Raw genomic sequence first — 19,539 nt, forward strand, 5'->3', positions numbered from 1 at the left:
TTTTATATAATTGTCAAATATTGTTAAGATAATTTTTTAAAAGGGGAATTGCTGCAAAGATGTATTTTCTACCCTCCAACTTCTTATTTAGAAAAATTTCAACTCAAAGTTGCAGAATGATACAATAGTAAACATTCATATTCCTTTGGTCTAGATTCACTAATTTAAAAATTTTTGCGGGGCATCTGGGTGGATCAGTCAGTTAAGCATGTGACTCTTGATTTCAGCTCATCTCATGGTTCATTAGTTCGAGCCCCATGTCAAGCTGTACACTAATAGTGCCGGGGCCTGTTTGAGATTCTCTCTCACTCTGCCTCTCCTCCACGCACACACGTGCTCTCTCTCTCTCTCTCTCTTTCAAAATAAATAAACTTTAAAAAATTAAGAAGTTTGCATACAGTTCTTTTTTTCTCTTTGTTTATAAACACATTTCTTTCTGAACCATTTGAAAGTAGATTGCAGACATCATGACACCACCCCCAAAAATTTCAAAGCTGAGAATTTTTTTCTCAGATAGTGACCTGTTAACTTGTTGATTATCTTAGTGACCCAAACTATAGTTATCTAGGTGGCACTAGATAATATACCAAGTGAAATTTCAGTTTTTATTAAATCTGTTCATGAGGGGCGCCTGGGTGGCTCAGTGGGTTAGGCATCTGACTTTGGCTCAGGTCATGATCTCAAGGTTTGTGGGTTCAAGCCCCACATCAGACTCTGCTGTCAGCACAGAGTTTGCTTCGGATCCTCTATCCCCCTCTCTCTCTGCACACCCTCCCCCCGCCAGCTCATGCTATCTCTCTCTCTGTCTCTGAAAAATAAAAAATAAACATTAAAAAAAAAAAGCTATTCATGAAACTCTTTTAACTTTTTTCCTAGTGACTCCAATGGGATCAGGTAACAATCGACCTCAGGAAATAGAAATTGGAGAGTCTGGTTTTGCTCTGTTATTCCCTCAAATTGAAGGAATAAAAATACAACCCTTTCATTTTATTAAGGACCCAAAGAATTTAACACTAGAAAGACATCAACTCACTGAAGTAGGTAAGTCAATGTTATTTACCATTAATTGCCCAATTTGATTGTGTTTGTTCCTTTGAGAGAGTCTGAATTAAGTATACATGTTACTAATAAATGTATTTGTATTTAATTCTGAATTTTGAAGCACTTCTTTCTCTTTGATACTTTACCATTTTGCTATTTTAGTTTTCTGGAAAGCTTTTTTTAAGCATTGTTTTACACTAATAAATAGCATTTATTGTGAAATTTTTTTTTTATTAAATACAGATTAGTTCTATGTCAACTAATTAGAAAGATGGGAATAAGTATAGTGAACTTGAGAAATTTTAGAAAAGCTGTAAGTTAAGGCAGAGTCTGTCAAACAAGGATTTACTAGGACATGTAAGACAGGAAGTTTGGCTAGAGTAGGCAAGATGATGAGAGGTGATTTTGAAGAGATAAAGCATTGGCTTAATTTCCAGGATCTGATGAGAAAGCCTAATTTAATATATATAATAAGCAGCAGAGTAGGTACTCAAGCAGAACAGTGTTAAGACTTTTTGTTTACATCTACAGATGAACTGATTGGCATTAACTTATTTTAAAAAGTCTCTGTTGGTGTGAAAAATATTCAGTGGTTACCTGGCTATGTATCAATCAGCCACCCTATAGAGATAAGCTTCCATTATTTGAAATGGCACTGACTCCAGCAGGAATAAAAAAACTGTAGCAACAAAGGGAAAATTTGTGATTGGTTTATTAACGAGAAAAAAAAGGAGTCTACGCATTGAGACTGGCTTGTGCAACTGTCTTTTACAATGCAAAAAGACTTAAAGTGGCTGGTGGGGATGGGATGAGAAGTACAGAAGAAGGAGGCATTGACTGCAGAGACCAGCAGCTAGCAGCAGCTGGCCTCTTGATAATGTGGAAGAGAGTTGTCAGGTACAGGTAAAACATGGGAAGTTTCAACAGCTAGCCTGTAGGGTAAGGCGGGAAACTATAGCTAGTAAGAATGCAGGCTATAGCTGCCCTAGTTCTGTTACATTCCAGCTTTCCTAATTTAGGACAAATTTCTTAACTTTTCTAAGCCTCTGTTTCCCATCTGTAAAGGGGAAATAACTGACTTACAGAGTTATAAGCACGAGATACAATGACTTCTATAAAACACTTAGCCAAATACCTTGCTCTATAGATGGTAGGCTAATGTTGGCCCCTGTACCTTAGGCAGGCTTTGCAGTGGGTCACAGTGATCCATCTGCACTGTGGCTTGTGTTGTGTGGAGGAATCGACTGGTGGGAGGGACATTCAGGAAAAGGACAGTGAAGGTCTTGGGTATTCTTTTTTTTTTTTTCCTATTAATCTGTCCTTTTTCAATTTATTTTTTTTTCTTTTTTATTATGAAATTTATTGTCAAGTTGGTTTCCATACAACACCCAGTGCTCATCCCAAAAGGTGCCCTCCTCAATACCCATCACCCACACACCCCTCCCTCCTACCCCCCATAAACCCTCAGTTTGTTCACAGTTTTTAGGAGTCTCTTATGTTTTGGTTCCCTCCCTCTCTAACCATATTTTTTTCTTCCCCTCCCCCATGGTCTTCTGTTAAGTTTCTCAGCATCCACATAAGAGTGAGAACATATGGAATCTGTCCTTCCCTGTATGACTTATTTCATTTAGCATAACACTCTCCAGTTCCATCCATGTTGCTACAAAAGGCCATATTTCATTCTTTCTCATTGCCACGTGGTATTCCATTGTGTATATAAACCACAATTTCTTTATCCATTCGTCAGTTGATGGACATTTAGGCTCTTTCCATAATTTAGCTACTGTTGGGAGTGCTGCTACAAACATTGGGGTACAAGTCCCCCTATGCATCAGTACTCCTGTATCCGTTGGGTAAATTACTAGCAGTGCTACTGCTGGGTCATAGGGTAGGTCTATTTTTAATTTTTTCAGGAACCTCCACACTGTTTTCCAGAGCGGCTGCACCAGTTTGCATTCCCACCAACAGTGCAAGAGGGTTCCCATTTCTCCACATCCCCTCCAGCATCTATAGTCTCCTGTTTTGTTCATTTTAGCCACTCTGACTGGCATGAAGTGATAATCTGAGTGTGGTTTTGATTTGTATTTCCCTGATGAGGAGCGTCGTTGAGCATCTTTTCATGTGCCTGTTGGCCATCTGGATGTCTTCTTTAGAGAAGTGTCTATTCGTGTTTTCTGCCCATTTCTTCACTGGGTTATTTGTTTTTCGGGTGTGGAGTTTGGTGAGCTCTTTATAGATTTTGGATACTAGCCCTTTGTCCGATACGTCATTTGCAAATATCTTTTCCCATTCCGTTGTTTGCCTTTTAGTTTTGTTGATTGTTTCCTTTGCTGTACAGAAGCTCTTTATCTTCATGAGGTCCCAGTAGTTCATTTTTGCTTTTAATTCCCTTGCTTTGGGGATGTGTCGAGTAAGAAATTGCTGTGGCTGAGGTCAGAGAGGTCTTTTCCTGCTTTCTCCTCTAGGGTTTTGATGGTTTCCTGTCTCACATTCAGGTCCTTTATCCATTTTGAGTTTGTTTTTGTGAATGGTGTAAGAAAGTGGTCTAGTTTCATCCTTCTGCATGTTGCTGTCCAGTTCTCCCAGCACCATTTGTTAAAGAGACTGTCTTTTTTCCATTGGATGTTCTTTCCTGCTTTGTCAAAGATTAGTTCGCCGTACGTTTGTGGGTCTAGTTCTGGGGTTTCTATTCTATTCCATTGGTCTATGTCTGATTTTGTGCCAATACCATGCTGTCTTGATGATTAAGCTTTGTAGTAGAGGCTAAAGTCTGGGATTGTGATGCCTCCTGCTTTGGTCTTCTTCTTCAAAATTACTTTGGCTATTCAGGGCATTTTGTAGTTCTATACGAATTTTAGGATTGCTTGTTCTAGCTTTGAGAAGAATGCTGGTGCAATTTTGGTTGGGATTGCATTGAATGTGTAGATAGCTTTGCATAGTATTGATATTTTAACAATATTTATTCTTCCAACCCGTGAGCACGGAATGTTTTTCCATTTCTTTATATCTTCTTCAATTTCCTTCATAAGCTTTCTATAGTTTTCAGCATACAGATCTTTTACATCTTTGTTCAGGTTTATTCCTAGGTATTTTATGATTCTTGGTGCAGTTGTGAATGGGATCAGTTTCTTTGTCTTTCTATTGCTTCATTATTAGTGTATAAGAATGCAACTGATTTCTGTACATTGATTTTGTATCTTGCAACTTTGCTGAATTCATGTATCAGTTCTAGCAGACTTTTGGTGGAGTCTATCGGGTTTTCCATGTATAATAGCATGTCATCTGCAAAAAGTGAAAGCTTAACTTCATCTTTGCCAATTTTGATGCCTTTGATTTCCTTTTGTTCTCTGATTGCTGATGCTAGCACTTCCAACACTATGTTAAATACCAGCGGTGAGAGTGGACATCCCTGTCGTGTTTCTGATCTCAGGGAAAAAGCTCTCAGTTTTTCCCCATTGAGGATGATATTAGCTGTGGGCTTTTCATAAATGACTTTTATGATGTATAAGTATGTTCCTTCTATCCCGACTTGCTCAAGGGTTTTTATTAAGAAAGGATGCTGAATTTTGTCAAATGCTTTTTCTGCATCTATTGACAGGATCATATGGTTCTTATCTTTTCTTTTATTAATGTGATGTATCACATTGATTGATTTGCAAATATTGAACCAGCCCTGCATCCCAGGAATGAATCCCACTTGATCATGGTGAATAATTCTTTTTATATGCTGTTGAATTCGATTTGCTAGTGTCTTAGAATTTTTGCATCCATATTCATCAGGGATATTGGCCTGTAGTTCTCTTTTTTTACTGGGTCTCTGTCTGGTTTAGGAATCAAAGTAATGCTGGCTTCATAGAATGAGTCTGGAAGTTTTCCTTCCCTTTCTATTTTTTGGAATAGCTTGAGGAGGATAGGTATTATCTCTGCTTTAAATGTCTGGTAGAATTCCCCTGGCAAGCCATCTGGACCTGGACTGTTATTTGTTGGGAGATTTTGATAACTGATTCAGTTTCTTCGCTGGTTATGGGTCTGTTCAAACTTTCTATTTCTTCCTGTTTGAGTTTTGGAATGTGTGGGTGTTTAGGAATTTGTCCATTTCTTCCAGGTTATCCAGTTTGTTGGCATATAATTTTTCATAGTATTCCCTGATAATTGCTTGTATTTCTGAGGGATTGGTTGTAATAATTCCATTTTCATTCATGATTTTATCTATTTGGGTCCTCTCCCTTTTCTTTTTGAGAAGCCTGGCTAGAGGTTTATCAATTTTGTTTATTTTTTCAAAAAACCAACTCTTGGTTTCATTGATCTGCTCTACAGTTTTTTTAGATTCTATATTGTTTATTTCTGCTCTGATCTTTATTATTTCTCTTCTTCTGCTGGGCTTGGGGTGTCTTTGCTGTTCTGCTTCTGTTTCCTTTAGGTGTGCTGTTAGATTTTGTATTTGGGATTTTTCTTGTTTCTTGAGATAGGCCTGATTGCAATGTATTTTCCTCTTAGGACTGCCTTTGCTGCATCCCAAAGCATTTGGATTGTTGTATTTTCATTTTCATTTGTTTCCATATATTTTTAAATTTCTTCTCTAATTGCCTGGTTGACCCATTCATTCTTTAGTAGGGTGTTCTTTAACCTCCATGCTTTTGGAGGTTTTCCAGACTTTTTCTTGTGATTGATTTCAAGCTTCATTGCATTGTGGTCTGAAAGTATGCATGGTATGATCTCAATTCTTGTATACTTATGAAGGGCTGTTTTGTGACCCAGTATGTGATCTGTCTTGGAGAAGGTTCCATGTGCACTCGAGAAGAAAGTATACTCTGTTGCTTTGGGATGCAGAGTTCTAAATATATCTATCAAGTCCATCTGATCCAGTGTATCATTCAGGGCCCTTGTTTCTTTATTGATCCTGTGTCTAGATGATCTATCCAGTGTTGTAAGTGGAATATTAAAGTATTAATTTGCCCCTGCAATTACCACATTCTTATCAATAAGGTTGCTTATGTTTGTGATTAATTGTTTTATATATTTGGGGGCTCCGGTATTCGGCGCATAGACATTTATAATTGTTAGCTCTTCCTGATGGATGGACCCTGTAATTATTATATAATGCCCTTCTTCATCTCTTGTTACAGCCTTTAATTTGAAGTCTAGTTCTCTCTGATGTAAGTATGGCTACTCCAGCTTTCTTGTGACTTTGAGTAGCATGATAGATAGTTCTACATCCCCTCACTTTCAATCTGAAAGTGTCCTCAGGTCTAAAATGAGTCTCTTGTAGACAGAAAATAGATGGGTCTTTTTTTTTTTATCCATTCTGATACCCTATGTCTTTTGGTTGGCGCATTTAGTCCATTTACATTCAGTGTTATTATTGAAAGATATGGGTTTAGAGTCATTGTGATGTGTGTAGGTTTCATGCTTGCAGTGATGTCTCTGGTACTTTTTCTTAGGATCTCTTGTAGGGATGGTTTAGTGGTGATGAATTCCTTTAGTTTTTGTTTGTTTGGGAATACCTTTATCTCTCCTTCTATTCTAATTTTTTTTTTTTTTTCAACGTTTATTTTTATTTTTGGGACAGAGAGAGACAGAGCATGAACGGGGGAGGGACAGAGAGAGAGGGAGACACAGAATCGGAAACAGGCTCCAGGCTCCGAGCCATCAGCCCAGAGCCCGACGCGGGGCTCGAACTCACGGACCGTGAGATCGTGACCTGGCTGAAGTCGGACGCTTAACCGACTGCGCCACCCAGGCGCCCCAATCTCTCCTTCTATTCTAAATGACAGACTTTCTGGGTAAAGGATTCTCGGCTGCATTTTTTTTTCTGTTCATCACATTGAAGATTTCCTGCCATTCCTTTCTGGCCTGCCAAGTTTCAGTAGACAGATCCGTCACGAGTCTTATCGGTCTCCCTTTATATGTTAGAGCATGTTTATCCCTAGCTGCTTTCAGAATTCTCTCTTTATCCTTGTATTTTGCCAGTTTCACTATGACATGTTGTGTAGAAGATTGATTCAAGTTACGTCTGAAGGGAGTTCTTTGTGCCTCTTGGATTTCAATGCCTTTTTCCTTCCCCAGTTCAGGGAAGTTCTCAGCTATGATTTCTTCCAGTACACCTTCAGCACCTTTCCCTCTCTCTTCCTCCTCTGGATACCCAATTATGCATACATTATTTCGTTTAGTTATGTCACTTAGTTCTCTAAGTCTCCCATCATACTCCTGGATTTTTTTTATCTCTCTTTTTCTCAGCTTCTTCTTTTTCCATAATTTTATCTTCTAATACACCTATTCTCTCCTCTGCCTCTTCAATTCGAGCTGTTGTCGCCTCCATTTTATTTTGCAGCTCATTTATAGCATTTTTTAGCTCCTCCTGACTGTTTCTTAGTCCCTTGATCTCTGTAGTAATAGATTCTCTGCTGTCCTCTATACTTTTTCCAAGCCCAGCTATTAATTTTATGACTATTATTTTAAAATCATTTTCTGCTATATTGCTTATATCATTTTTGATCAGTTCGTTAGCTCTCACTACTTCCTGGAGTTTCTTTTGAGGAGAATTCCACTGTTTCGTCATTTTGGATAGTCCCTGGAGTGGGAGGGAACTGCAGGGCTCTTCCTCTGTGCTGTCTGGAGTAACTTGAGTTGGTGGGCGGGGCCGCAGTCAGACCTGATGTCTGCCCTCAGCCCACCACTGGGGCCACAGTCAGACTGGTGTGTACCTTATCTTCCCCTCTCCCAAGGGCAGGACTCAGTGTAGAGTGGTGTGGCCTCTGTCTGGGCTGCTTGCACACTGCCATTCTTGTGGTACTGCTTCGATGGGATCTGGCATATTAGCTGGGGTGGATCCACAAGGTGCACAGGGGCGGGAGGGGCAGGCTCAGCTCGCTTTGCCTTCAGTTGGTCCGCTTCGGGAGGGGCCCTGCGGCACTGGGAGGGAGGCAGACCCCTCGGAGGGATGGATCCACAGAAGCATAGTGTTGGGTGTTTAAGGGGTGCAAGCAAGTTCCATGAAGGGAACTGGTTCCCTTTGAGATTTTGGCTGGGGGATGGGTGAGGGAGACGGCGCTTCCCAGCGCCTTTGTTCCCCGCCAAGCTGAGCTCTGTCCTTCGGGGCTCAACAACTCTCCCTCCCACTCTCCGAGCAGAGCTGTTGACTTATAACATTCCAGATGTTAAGTCCCACTGGCTGTCAGAACACACTCCATCGGGCCCCTCTGCTTTTCCAAGCCAGACTTGGGGCCTCTGCCTTGCTGGGTGGTCTGGCTGCCCCTCCACCACCCCGGCTCCCTCCTGCCAGTCCATGTAGCGCACTGCCTCTCTGCCCTTCCTACCCTCTTCCGTGGGCCTCTTGTCTATGCTTGGCTCCAGAGAGTCCATTCTGCTAGTTTTCTGGTGGTTATCGGGGTAAATTAGGCAGATGGGGGTGGAATGTAAGCGATCAGCAGGACACGGTGAGCCCAGCGTCCTCCTACGCCGCCATCTTCTCCCTGTTCTCAGGTCTTGGGTATTCTTATCATCCCATTCAGAAGCATCATGCCAGAGGAAGATACCCATGTTTTGGCTGATGGTGACAATTAATGGTAACTAATACTGAGGCATTATAAACTGGGTACTGTGCTACATACTATTTCTAATCCTCACAGCAGTTTGCCAGATAGAATTTGTTACACAGTATGTTGTTGGTGAGGAGACTAAACTTGTAGTAGTAGAGCAAAGGCTCTTACACTTCATAGTACATAAAGAGAAGACCAGAGTTATCTGTAATGTTAAAGCTACCCGAAATCAAGGATGCCAAACGTTCTCTAAGGAAAACTTCGGATTGTGCCTTTGTGTGTAGCTAAGCTAGAGAGACTTTCTCATGTTATAATGAGACTTGTTGGAAGGCTGGCAGGAGTTAATGGTGCTCAGCAAACTAGATCTCTCTTACACCAGTGGTTAGAAAATCGTGGGTCTGAAACTCAAGGAGGAGTTGAGGTCAGAGATGTTGGTTTGAGAGCCATTTGCACATAGTGTGGTAGGCTGTCTGCGATAATGTCCAGGACAGCTTAATACAGGTTTCAGAAAAGATTCAGCAACAAATTTAGTACAAGGAAGGAAGAAGAGATACAGTTTGATGCTGACAAGAGGATGACCTACTGAGTTCAGTAGGTTCATGATGTAGAAATTATATGTTAATGTCATTCAGCTTGAAAGGTCCCATTGGGTTAGAAAAATTAATTGGATGCAGATTCTGTCTCAGTGCTATTCTGGGAAAGTTGTGACAGATACGTATGTAATTATAACCCAAGTGAGAAAGTAAGGTGTGCCTCTCTATTAGAGAGATCTGGATAGATTGCTCTAAGGATTGCCAGTGGGAAGGAGAGTGAGGAGACTTCATGGGGCAAATACCATTTAAGGCTTTGAAGAATGGGAGACATATGAAAGATAAGAATGGTAACAGGATAGGCTAAATGATTAACAGAAACCTAAACACAGAGTCAGGTAATGAGAAATGTAGGGGAAATAGTAAACAGGTCATTTTCGCAAGCAAAGGTTGTGTGAAGGGGATCATAAGAACAAAGGGTGGGGCACAGTGAAGCCAGGCTAAAGAATGTAGTCAGTAAATGACAACTGTTAACCAGAAATGTTCTCCTATTAGCAAATGTGATTCTCCATAGTGGGGAAATACTGGAAACAGGGAGACTAGTTAGGATCCCCCTGCAAGAGTCTAAGCAAGAAATAATACCAGAGCATGAAGTTCAGGAAATTGAGTGGAGAAAATTAGCAGATCATTAGATATGAAATGAGAAGGAAGACTTAATGACTCATTGATAACTTTGAGTTTTGTGCTTAACAGAGTGGGGTGCTGGTGCTTCAGAGAACAGAAATAGAGAACACTGGGGCAAGAGGAGCAGGATTAGGAAAAAATCCGACTCCATTAGACAGGCTCGTTTGGCCTTTAATTCAGTGCTTTTGCTGAAGGTCATATTGCCAGACCTTCTGTGTGTTACCTCTTTTTTCCGTAAGTGAGGATGGTGCCTCCTGGGCATACTCTCTCCTCTGTCCCATAGCACCTTGGGAACCATGATTGAGGTCCTGATGATAGCACTACTTAAAGCTAGAAGCCTAGTTTTGTCATATTACAAGAGAGAGCCAAAATCTTGAGCAAAATAAACCTTCCATTTTATGATAAAATAGTTTACTAGATTTGTAAGACCTTGTTTGCATTACAGCACTAAGTATAGGCCTCACAAACCGAAGGGAAAAGCAGGCCCATGTTTAGTCTGCTATGTGAGGCATTCTTTACTGGTGTCCTTTCCAGAGCCATTTGCTGTCAGCAGTTTTGACTAATTCCAAGGCATCATTTTTATCCTGTTAATGGTATTCAGGAAATTGAAGCTCTGCTTAGATTGAGATGATAATCTGTATTCATTCCATACTATTTTATGGCCACATTTCCTGTATTTTTAAATTTGGACCATTGTCTTTTATGTGCTCAAGAAGATGGAGGAATCTGAGGCAGTCCTCCTTGAGGTGGGTAGTCTATCAGACACTTGTCTCACACCTGTGATTCTCTTTCTCTTTTACAAACCCATCATTCTGACATTCTCCTGGGGCCCAGTGATTTTCTGGGTTACAGTTTTATTTGTAGACACTGATATTAGAAAAGATTTTCCACTAGTTTTTACATTTGAGGTCACAAGAGGAAGTCCTGAAGGGTCCTCCTGCATTTGCTCTTGGAAGGAGAGGAGGGGAAGTGTCAGTTCTGTAACCTACTAACACCAGTTCCTTCTGGGCAGCCACTTTGGAAGTGTGTATTTATTATTACTTATGTCTGGTCTGAGTCAAGTCCTGTAATAGTGGATACAATTTGCATATTTTCTTGTGAATTTTGAAGATGTTGAATTCTCATAGACTTTCTAGGAGCTAAACAGTACATAATGGGTTCTGGTGGGCATTTAAATAAGTGAATTTCTGTGAAAATAAGTGCCTGGCGGAAGTGCTGAGTTTGCTATTAAATTGATGATGTTATGATCTACTTTGTGGGTTGTTCAGGTCCTTTCTGCTTACCACTTTTTGGTCCATTGACTACTCCTCTTGAACTCTGCCAGCAACTGAGAGAGGTGAAAACTAAATTGTTAAGTCGGATTGCAAAAAAAAAAAAAGAGGGACTATATTTTTAAATTATCTAGAGATTTCATAGAGAATCTTGAGGGGGACACCAACAGTGATCAGGTGCAAAGCAGAGAAAGATGTTGCTAAAACCTACGTGATGGAACTTGCTCCGTTTTAGAAGTTTCACAGCCCTTGAGAAAGTTGTAAGTGACAGGAAGGTGGTGCCAGTGTTCTGTTAGGCTTTACTGCCCTTGTGGTAGACGTCATTCAGCTATGGGAGCAAGAGGGGCTAGAAAACACAAACTGTTAACAGGCCGGTGGGGGCTGACTCCCAGGTCACAGTGGTGCATAATACAGCCCCAGCCTACCGTGCCTCCCACCCCCAGCCCCTGTGCCACAGGCTCCATGTCTGTGGACAGGGACAGCTTCTTACTGTATACCACCAGAGATATTTGTGGATAAGGTACATCTCAAAAGCATGACTACACAAAAGCCAGAACCACACAGGTGACCCCCCAGTCAGTTTTGAGGATAGGATACAAGGCTTCTTTTCCCCTCCCTCTAAGTTTGATGTTTACTTTAGATGCATTTAATTCAAGGGGAAATGTTGCCTTAGCTTCATCATTTCAGTATTTGGCTAAACAGATCTAACTTATGGTCGGGGCCCTCACTAAATTAGCCAGATTGTGTTTTGTTAGCTATGCTCTATTGAGCCCATGGTGGGTACGAGGCCCCTGAATAAGTGCTGCTTTATGACATTATCTTACTATGACTGTAACTGCCCTTGAGACTTGCTCCTGTCCCAGTTTTAGAGGAAGGATCTGAACTTGGCGAAGTCTAGCCTTGCTCAGAGTTCTACATTTGTAAGTGGTTGAGCCTGAGTTCTGACCCTGGTCTGACTCCAGAACCCACATCCTTACTGGGCTGACTTCATACTTCCCTCCCCTAGTGTGAAAAAGATAGGTATCCTATCCTGGGGCCGGGGGAAGTGGTGCTAAAAAACTCAGCTTTGGTCCATGAATTGTTCATGATAGTAGCCTCATTTTACATAGACTTGTACTTTGAAGTAGGTTTCCTACATGCATTTAGATCCCATCACTTTCAAACAGATCATAAAATAGTTGTCTTGAGAATGGCTTCTCTAGAAAGAATAGAAATCTGGACATGCAGACCCAGAGCATTTCCAAGGAGTCCTGGCCTAACTTTGGAATAGTTCTTCCTATTTTGATTTTCCTGAATCTGACATGGTCTTGGTGTCTAGATTTTATCTTATTTTTTAAATTTCCTTTTAGCCTTCTAGTTTATCTTAGCTATGATAAATTTATATTTGCCTTATTTGAAATTAATTTAAGGCAGCTTACAAAGATACAGTATCAGTGGAGGAGTTCTGAATTGAGGGACATGTAGGAAGAACACAGTGAAACCCAGGCTGAGGGTAATACACAAGATTCATATCATCAGCATTTGCTAGAGGTGGTCCACAGGTTTGGCTAAGCCAGAGCAGAAGCAGCCCACCTCTTCCCAATTTTTTGAGAACAGAGATAAATTCTTCTACTGGATTGAAGCAGTTTCTTATGTCACTCTGTGAACACCAGTGGCATCAATAAAAGCAATGGTAGAGTCCAAAGCAGTGAGGTCTGGTTACTGAGCTTTCTGCTTAATCTAATATTTAGATCTGCTAAAGAAATGAATGGCCCACATGCTCTTTTTAGGCGCTCGTTCTACTGTGACTTAGATCTCACAGCTGAATTTCAGGTAACAATGAACTGGAGATTGCATCTTTTAATAGCTGGACTGGATAATAAGTATAGTCACCTGCCCAATAAGCGGCTCACCTAGGGAAATGGCTGGTGTGCTTTCTTAAAGTTGAAAGACCTAAGATACTTGTCCTGAGTAGAGGGCCGTCCTCTTTCCCCACAGAGGTGAACTGAGACAAGACCGAAGGCAGTGCCAAGATTTACTTCAAAAAGAGCTGGGTGGTCTTGTCAGGCAAGTGTACTGTAGGCATTTCAGTTTTGAGTGGCAAGGAGTTTGAGTTGTACCTTCCCTCTTCTGTTGCATATCTAAAGCTCTGGATGGTCTGTTGGTCAAATACAGACCCATCTGCTCCGTCAGACAGCCAGACTGGGCTAAGCTGGATTTGTTCTCTAAGTTGGGATAGGGGGAAGTGATTGTAGTTTCTAGGTTTGTGTGTGTGGGGTTCAGCTACAGAGCAGTATCACCAGAGGAAGATGTGGAAAGCACTGGGTATGTGTTTGTTAAGTAAGTGAGGGTGGTGCCTTTAGAATGCTCAGATGAAAATGTTTAGTAGGGAATTGTAAAAGAGGGTCTAGAGCTTAGAAAACAGTAGGGAAGTTAGAGATTTAGAAGACTTCAGGTTTCTGAAACCTAAAACTCTTGAGAGGAGATGTGGGTTTTAATCTATAGCCTGCCATGTTATTTTCCTGGGCTGGTCACTTCTCTGGGATTAGCAGTCCTTACTTGTAAAGTAAAACTAGACAGTTCATCCCACAGCCCTCTTCCAACTCTGGAAATTCATTTTAGAACACAAAAAAACATTCTCTCAAAATGTGCTGCTCTTTGTGGGAAAAAAAGACCCTTTAGTAATGGCTTAGGGTGTGTAGTATCATGAAAGTACTGGATTTATATACTAATATCCTTTTCACTCTCCAAATCAGTGATTTATTGTGGAGAGAATTAAAAGTGGACCAGAGGAAGGGTGCCTGGGTGACTCAGTTGGCTAAGCATCCGACTTTGGCTCAGGTCATGATCTCGCGGTTCATGGGTTCAAGGCCTGCATCGGGTTCTCTGCTATCAGCACAAAGGCTCCCTTCGGTTCCTGTCTCCCTTTCTCTCTGCCCCTCCCCAGCCAGCTCATGCTTTCTCTCTGTCCCAAAACTAAATAAAAACATTAAAAAAAATTTTTTTTAAATAGAAGTGGACTGGGGCGCCTGGGTGGCGCAGTCGGCTAAGCGTCCGACTTCAGCCAGGTCACGATCTCGCGGTCTGTGAGTTCGAGCCCCGCGTCAGGCTCTGGGCTGATGGCTCAGAGCCTGGAGCCTGTTTCCGATTCTGTGTCTCCCTCTCTCTCTGCCCCTCCCCCGTTCATGCTCTGTCTCTCTCTGTGCCAAAAATAAATAAAAAACGTTGAAAAAAAATTAAAAAAAAAAAAAATAGAAGTGGACTGATGGAAATTTCCCTGGATAAGTCAATATTTGGTGTTAGTAAATAATCATTCCCCCCACACCTGTTTCCTTAAGTGAGTCATATTTCTGATAATATCCACCTTAGGTCTGCCAAGATGGAAGTCATGTGGCTGAGTCAGTGGAAACAGGGATGAGAATGTGGGTTAGGTATTTCTTTTTTTTTTTTTTCCTGTCCTATTACCTGTTTGATAATGCCAGAAAATTTCAAATTGATAGTTTTACAGTGCCCAGAGGCTCAGGTGAAAGCCAGGGAATTTGTGGGGGAGTGCAGGAGTACAGCCTATCTCCTGTTGGGCTATACTGCCCCCTAACAGAAGCTGCTTTTTGTTCTTAGGCTGCAGAATTGAACATTTTTTTGGTTTGGAAAGAGTTTCTTATAGTTATAGCATCTTCTCTCCCACCCTCCTTTCCTGGAAAAGGTGGATAGGGCCCATATGTATTTTCATGGTGTATTGGTTTCCTGAGGCTGCTGTAACAAATTACCACAAACTTGGTGGCTCAAAGCAGCAGAAATTTATTCTGTCAGTCCCAAGAGGCTAAAAGTCTGAAGTCAAGGTGTCGAAAGGGCTCCACTCCCCTCTAGGGCTACAGGGGTTAATCTCTTCATTGTCCCTTCCACCTTCTGGTGGCCACTGCTATACCTCATGGTTATATCACACCAGTTTCTGCTTCTGTGGTCACAGCGCCTCTTCTTATGTCTGTGTCTCTTATATAGGTCTTTTAAGGACACTTACTATAGTATATAGAGCCTAACTGGATAATAAGAGATGATCTCTTCCCCATATCCTTAATTACATCTGCAAAGACCCTTTTCCTAAATGGGTTTACATTCATCAGTTCCAGAGATTTGATGTGGATACATTTTTGGGGAGACCACCATTAAATACATGACAGGTGTTTGGTGCCTTTTCTCTCCATTTTCTCTGAATCTTTATTATTACTATTGCTAACTCTGTTCTGTGTAAACCAACATTCCCTTTCATTCTAGGTGGTGGCCTGTGTGGAGATGGCTTACACCAAGGTCCACCATGGATGCTGCTCAGTTACATAGCTGCTTCTTTATTTGTGTTGAGTGTTGATTGTATTATTTTCAAGTAGCCATTTAGTTTTTTTTAATGGGGAAAATTACAGCAAAGATTTTAAACAGTGTTAAAGTTTGTAAAAAAAAAAAAAAGGGGGGGGGGAACTGGACAGTTTAAACACTAAATTGCACATAACTAGAAGTGCAGGTCAGTAGCGGAAACATTTCATTTTGCAAAAATGTAGAAAATAAGATAGTAATAAAGTTTCAAGTTCGTGTTTGGAGGCTATCTTTCATTGTTGCTCTTCCTTTCTCTGCAGGTCTTTTAGATAACCCTGAGCTTCGTGTGGTCCTGGTGTTTGGTTATAATTGCTGTAAGGTGGGAGCCAGTAATTATCTGCAGCGAGTAGTCAGCACTTTCAGTGATATGAATGTCATCTTGGCTGGAGGCCAGGTAGACAACCTGGCATCACTGACCTCTGACAAGTATGTCTCATGTGCTTCTGATTCCTCCCATGTATGCCCAGAAATGTCCTCAGATTTTTCTTACCCAGGTTTTTAAAACACATGTTTATAGAATTGCTAACGGTTCATTCCATTATACAATACTCTACATAATTCTTCTTACAACTGAAGAATGAAATTTATATGTTGTCTTTTAATAACTTAAATGGACTCCTACTCTTCTTAAAATTAATTTTCAGAACTGTCTACTGGTATCTCCCACAACATCTCTGTGCTCCATATAATATCAGTAATAACTTCCTCTGTAGTTCTGTTTCCTCCTCTGAAGGAAATGCATGGCGAAACAGTGAAGCTTTGTGATAACACTTCTTAGAGCCTCTGACATACTCAGTGCTATGGAAATCTTCTAGAGAGGAAATATTACTGTGACAGTTCTCAAATCCATTCTGTGGAGCATCTTGGATGCTTATTGGTATGGGCACACATTTTGGGAAATGCTATACTAGATCTTTTTGAAAGCCTTTTTCAAAAGGTGTCAAATTTGTGTTATCTTGGTTTTGTTACCAAGGCTTTTGCTTTTGAGGGTGAAATATTTGCTCAGTTATTTTGGGTGCCATTACTCCCTTTGCATTTTGAATGAGAGTATGTAGTAGTTTCTGAGTTTGAACTAATTAAGTGAACATGAATATCATCAGTTTCCAAAAGCAGGAAAATGAGAATGTGTTATCCCCTGATGCTTCCTGCAAACACTAGTATTCATTTCTCACTATATTTGTGGTTAGTATTTGGATACTAGAGTGGCGATGTATCAACAGACCGTTAGAGATCAGTATCTTTAAAAGCAAGCAATGTAAATAATCCCAGTTATAATCTCCTTTCTGAAAGGCTCCTCTAATGAGTCAAGAAGAGCAAATATAGTTGACCTTTAAGCAATGCAGGGGATGGGGGGGCGCCAACCCCTGTTGAAAATCCATGTATATAATTTGTGACTCTCCCAAAACTTAGCCTACTGTTGACTGGAAGTCTTAACTGATAACATGAACAGTCGATTAACACATGTATGTATGTATTATAATATGGAAAGCTAGAGAAAAGAAAATGTTAAGAAAGTCATAAGGAAAACAAATTTACAGTCTTGTACTTGTCAAGAAAAATCCACATATAAGATAATGTGTGTTGCTCAGGGGTCAAATGTAGCTAAGTCGAGGCACTGAATTCTAAGCAGGATGTCAAACATTGGATTTCATGCATAAATACACCTAATTCTCAGTAATTATCTGTGATTGTTTCTCTTCTTGCCTGATTTTCTGTGTCTTTGCTTTTACCTTTAAATTGTATACAGTAGGGCAGTGATGATTTAATACCTCATTTGCCTTTGAAATGCCAGTCTCAGTTCAGACATTTAGCATCTGAGACGCAAGTCTATTAGCATGGTTCGTTGTCATCTTCTTTTTATACCTGTTGTGGGTAATAGTCCTCAAGAACCATTAACCTTTACATGACACATTAACTGTAATGTGGTCTTCATAATGTGTCTGTGGGTAAGAGAAGCCATTGAATAAATCGAGACTCTGTTTTAATAGTGTCCAGATATACCACCTCACCAAAAAAAAGCTAGGTAAATAATTCTTTGGGGCAAGATATTGACAATACACATTGCAATTGTATGCCAAAGAGGAAATGAAATAAAGTTAAAGGAGCAGTGGAGGACTTCATAAGGTGGATTCTGCCCCTCAGTAACTGGTTTTGCTACTAAGCTAATCTTATTATCTTAGTCCTCTTAAGCTTTTTCAGTTAAGTTTCTTGTTAACCTAGTGAATCTTGCCCATTTCACCGACTCACATGTTGATAAACGTGATAGAAATATAAGGTATTTGTTTTTTCCTGTAGGTGTTCACTATATTATGTTTTATAACTTTGACACTTTATATTTGTTTTAGTAAGGATAAAATACTACATAAAAAAGGCAAATATAAACAAAAACATGTTTTTACCTTTAGATTAAGCTGAATTGTAGGCTGAAAGTAATAAATAAGACATAGCAATGTAATTATGTTTCTTTATGGACCAAACAACTTAAAGCTAAAACTTCTGGAGTTACAAGTTCTTAATAAAATTACTGTCCATGATTGAACAACTATCTAATATATCTTTTTTAGAATGGGACACCAAGGTAAGGGGGAAAAATACCAAAAATGTAAATAATACCAGAAACCTTTATTTAATAGGTATCACTGTATATATGAATAATATTTTAAGTTTCCTTTTAAGAAAGTGAGAAAGGTTAAGGATACTTGATAGCCTTCTAAAAACGCAGGATGGGTTTCAGAAATCTTTGTGGAGATGCATACTTCTTCACAGATCTGCTTCCCTGAATTAGATTCCCTGAATCTGCTTCTTTTAAATGTATTAATAGTTTCATTGTTAACCCCTATTACACTCCTCCTATCTGGGATGGTGAGCCTTAGACTAACCATAGGCTGTTAAAGGCTAGCCAGTGGATCAGGAGTTTTCTTTACACTTTAAAATTTATATTCTCATTATATGTTTCATGATGTATCACCATACTTTTCTAATTGAATTTCCAGAAACCCTCTGGATATTGACGCCACTGGTGTGGTTGGACTGTCATTTAGTGGACACCGAATCCAGAGTGCCACCGTGCTTCTCAATGAGGAGGTCAATGACGAGAAGACTGCTGAGGCTGCAATGCAGCGCCTCAAAGCTGCCAGCATCCCGGAACAGAATACCATTGGCTTCATGTTTGCATGTGTTGGCAGGGGTTTTCAGTATTACAGAGCCAAGGGGAATGTTGAGGCTGATGCGTTCAGAAAGTTTTTTCCTAGTGTTCCTTTATTTGGCTTCTTTGGAAATGGAGAAATTGGATGTGATCGCATAGTCACTGGGAACTTCATATTGAAGAAATGTAATGAGGTGAAGGATGATGATCTGTTTCACAGCTATACAACAATAATGGCACTGATTCATCTTGGGTCATCTAAATAAAGCCATCTGTAAAGTGGCTTTCACAATATAAAACTTTTGGGCTCTGCCTTTCCTAGAAAATGGAAATTGGGATATGTCTATTTCAAAAAAAAATAGTAACTTTATATGTATCAGTTTTATAGCTTTGACTATATCCGGGGTAGTTTTTAATTAGATGGACAACTTTGTACCTAACATAATGCACACAGAATTGAGAGCTTTTGCGCCAAACCGATTACGGCTATACTGTACTGGATTATGTAGCTGCTATGTAATGTGACGTAAATAGTCTTCTGCATAGGAAGATTGAAAGAGGATTCATCAATAGGATGGAGCTTTAAGACATTCCATGACTACCTCTGAACTATTAGATCTTTTAGCAAAATCATGAAGACATTTTTTTCTCCCTTAATGAAGGAGAAACATACATGAATAGCTTGAGAAATCTTTCTCTGCTTTACAGTTTCACCGATTTTTTTAGAAGCTGTAACAAAATTACTTTTCACTTATTTGACAAAAATTAAAGAACTATTTTTGTTCTAGTACCCTGAAGTTGCTTAGTCAAATAAATTGCCAAGACTAATCAGTATTTTATTACTTTATAAGGAAAACATTTTCTTTTCCCTCAATGAAGGAATTGCAAGAGAAGAATCCTTTTCACCTAATTCTATATAGAACTGGCAGACCAATTACATCACCTTATTTTGGTTTTATACCAATAAAATGTACCTTGGAAACTCA

The 19,539-nt window shown here is 40.0% G+C and overlaps 1 protein-coding gene across 3 annotated transcripts in view; it reads left to right on the top strand.

The window, feature by feature from the left end:
* Window positions 1–19,539, top strand: part of FBXO22 (F-box protein 22) — a 31,185-nt gene extending 11,646 nt beyond the window's left edge. For 2 of the 3 annotated variants that reach the window (XM_019441347.2, XM_019441348.2), the window contains exons 5-7: window positions 877–1,041; window positions 15,669–15,834; window positions 18,402–19,539. In XM_019441347.2, coding sequence (XP_019296892.1) covers window positions 877–1,041; window positions 15,669–15,834; window positions 18,402–18,819 — 749 coding nt within the window. In that variant the 3' untranslated portion in view covers window positions 18,820–19,539. The remainder of the gene's footprint in view (window positions 1–876; window positions 1,042–15,668; window positions 15,835–18,401) is intronic. The other variant, XM_019441349.2, reaches the window with a different exon arrangement.

Source organism: Panthera pardus, unplaced genomic scaffold (genome assembly GCF_024362965.1).
Source record: "Panthera pardus isolate Hobbes unplaced genomic scaffold, ASM2436296v1 HiC_scaffold_24, whole genome shotgun sequence".
NCBI lineage: Eukaryota > Metazoa > Chordata > Mammalia > Carnivora > Felidae > Panthera > Panthera pardus.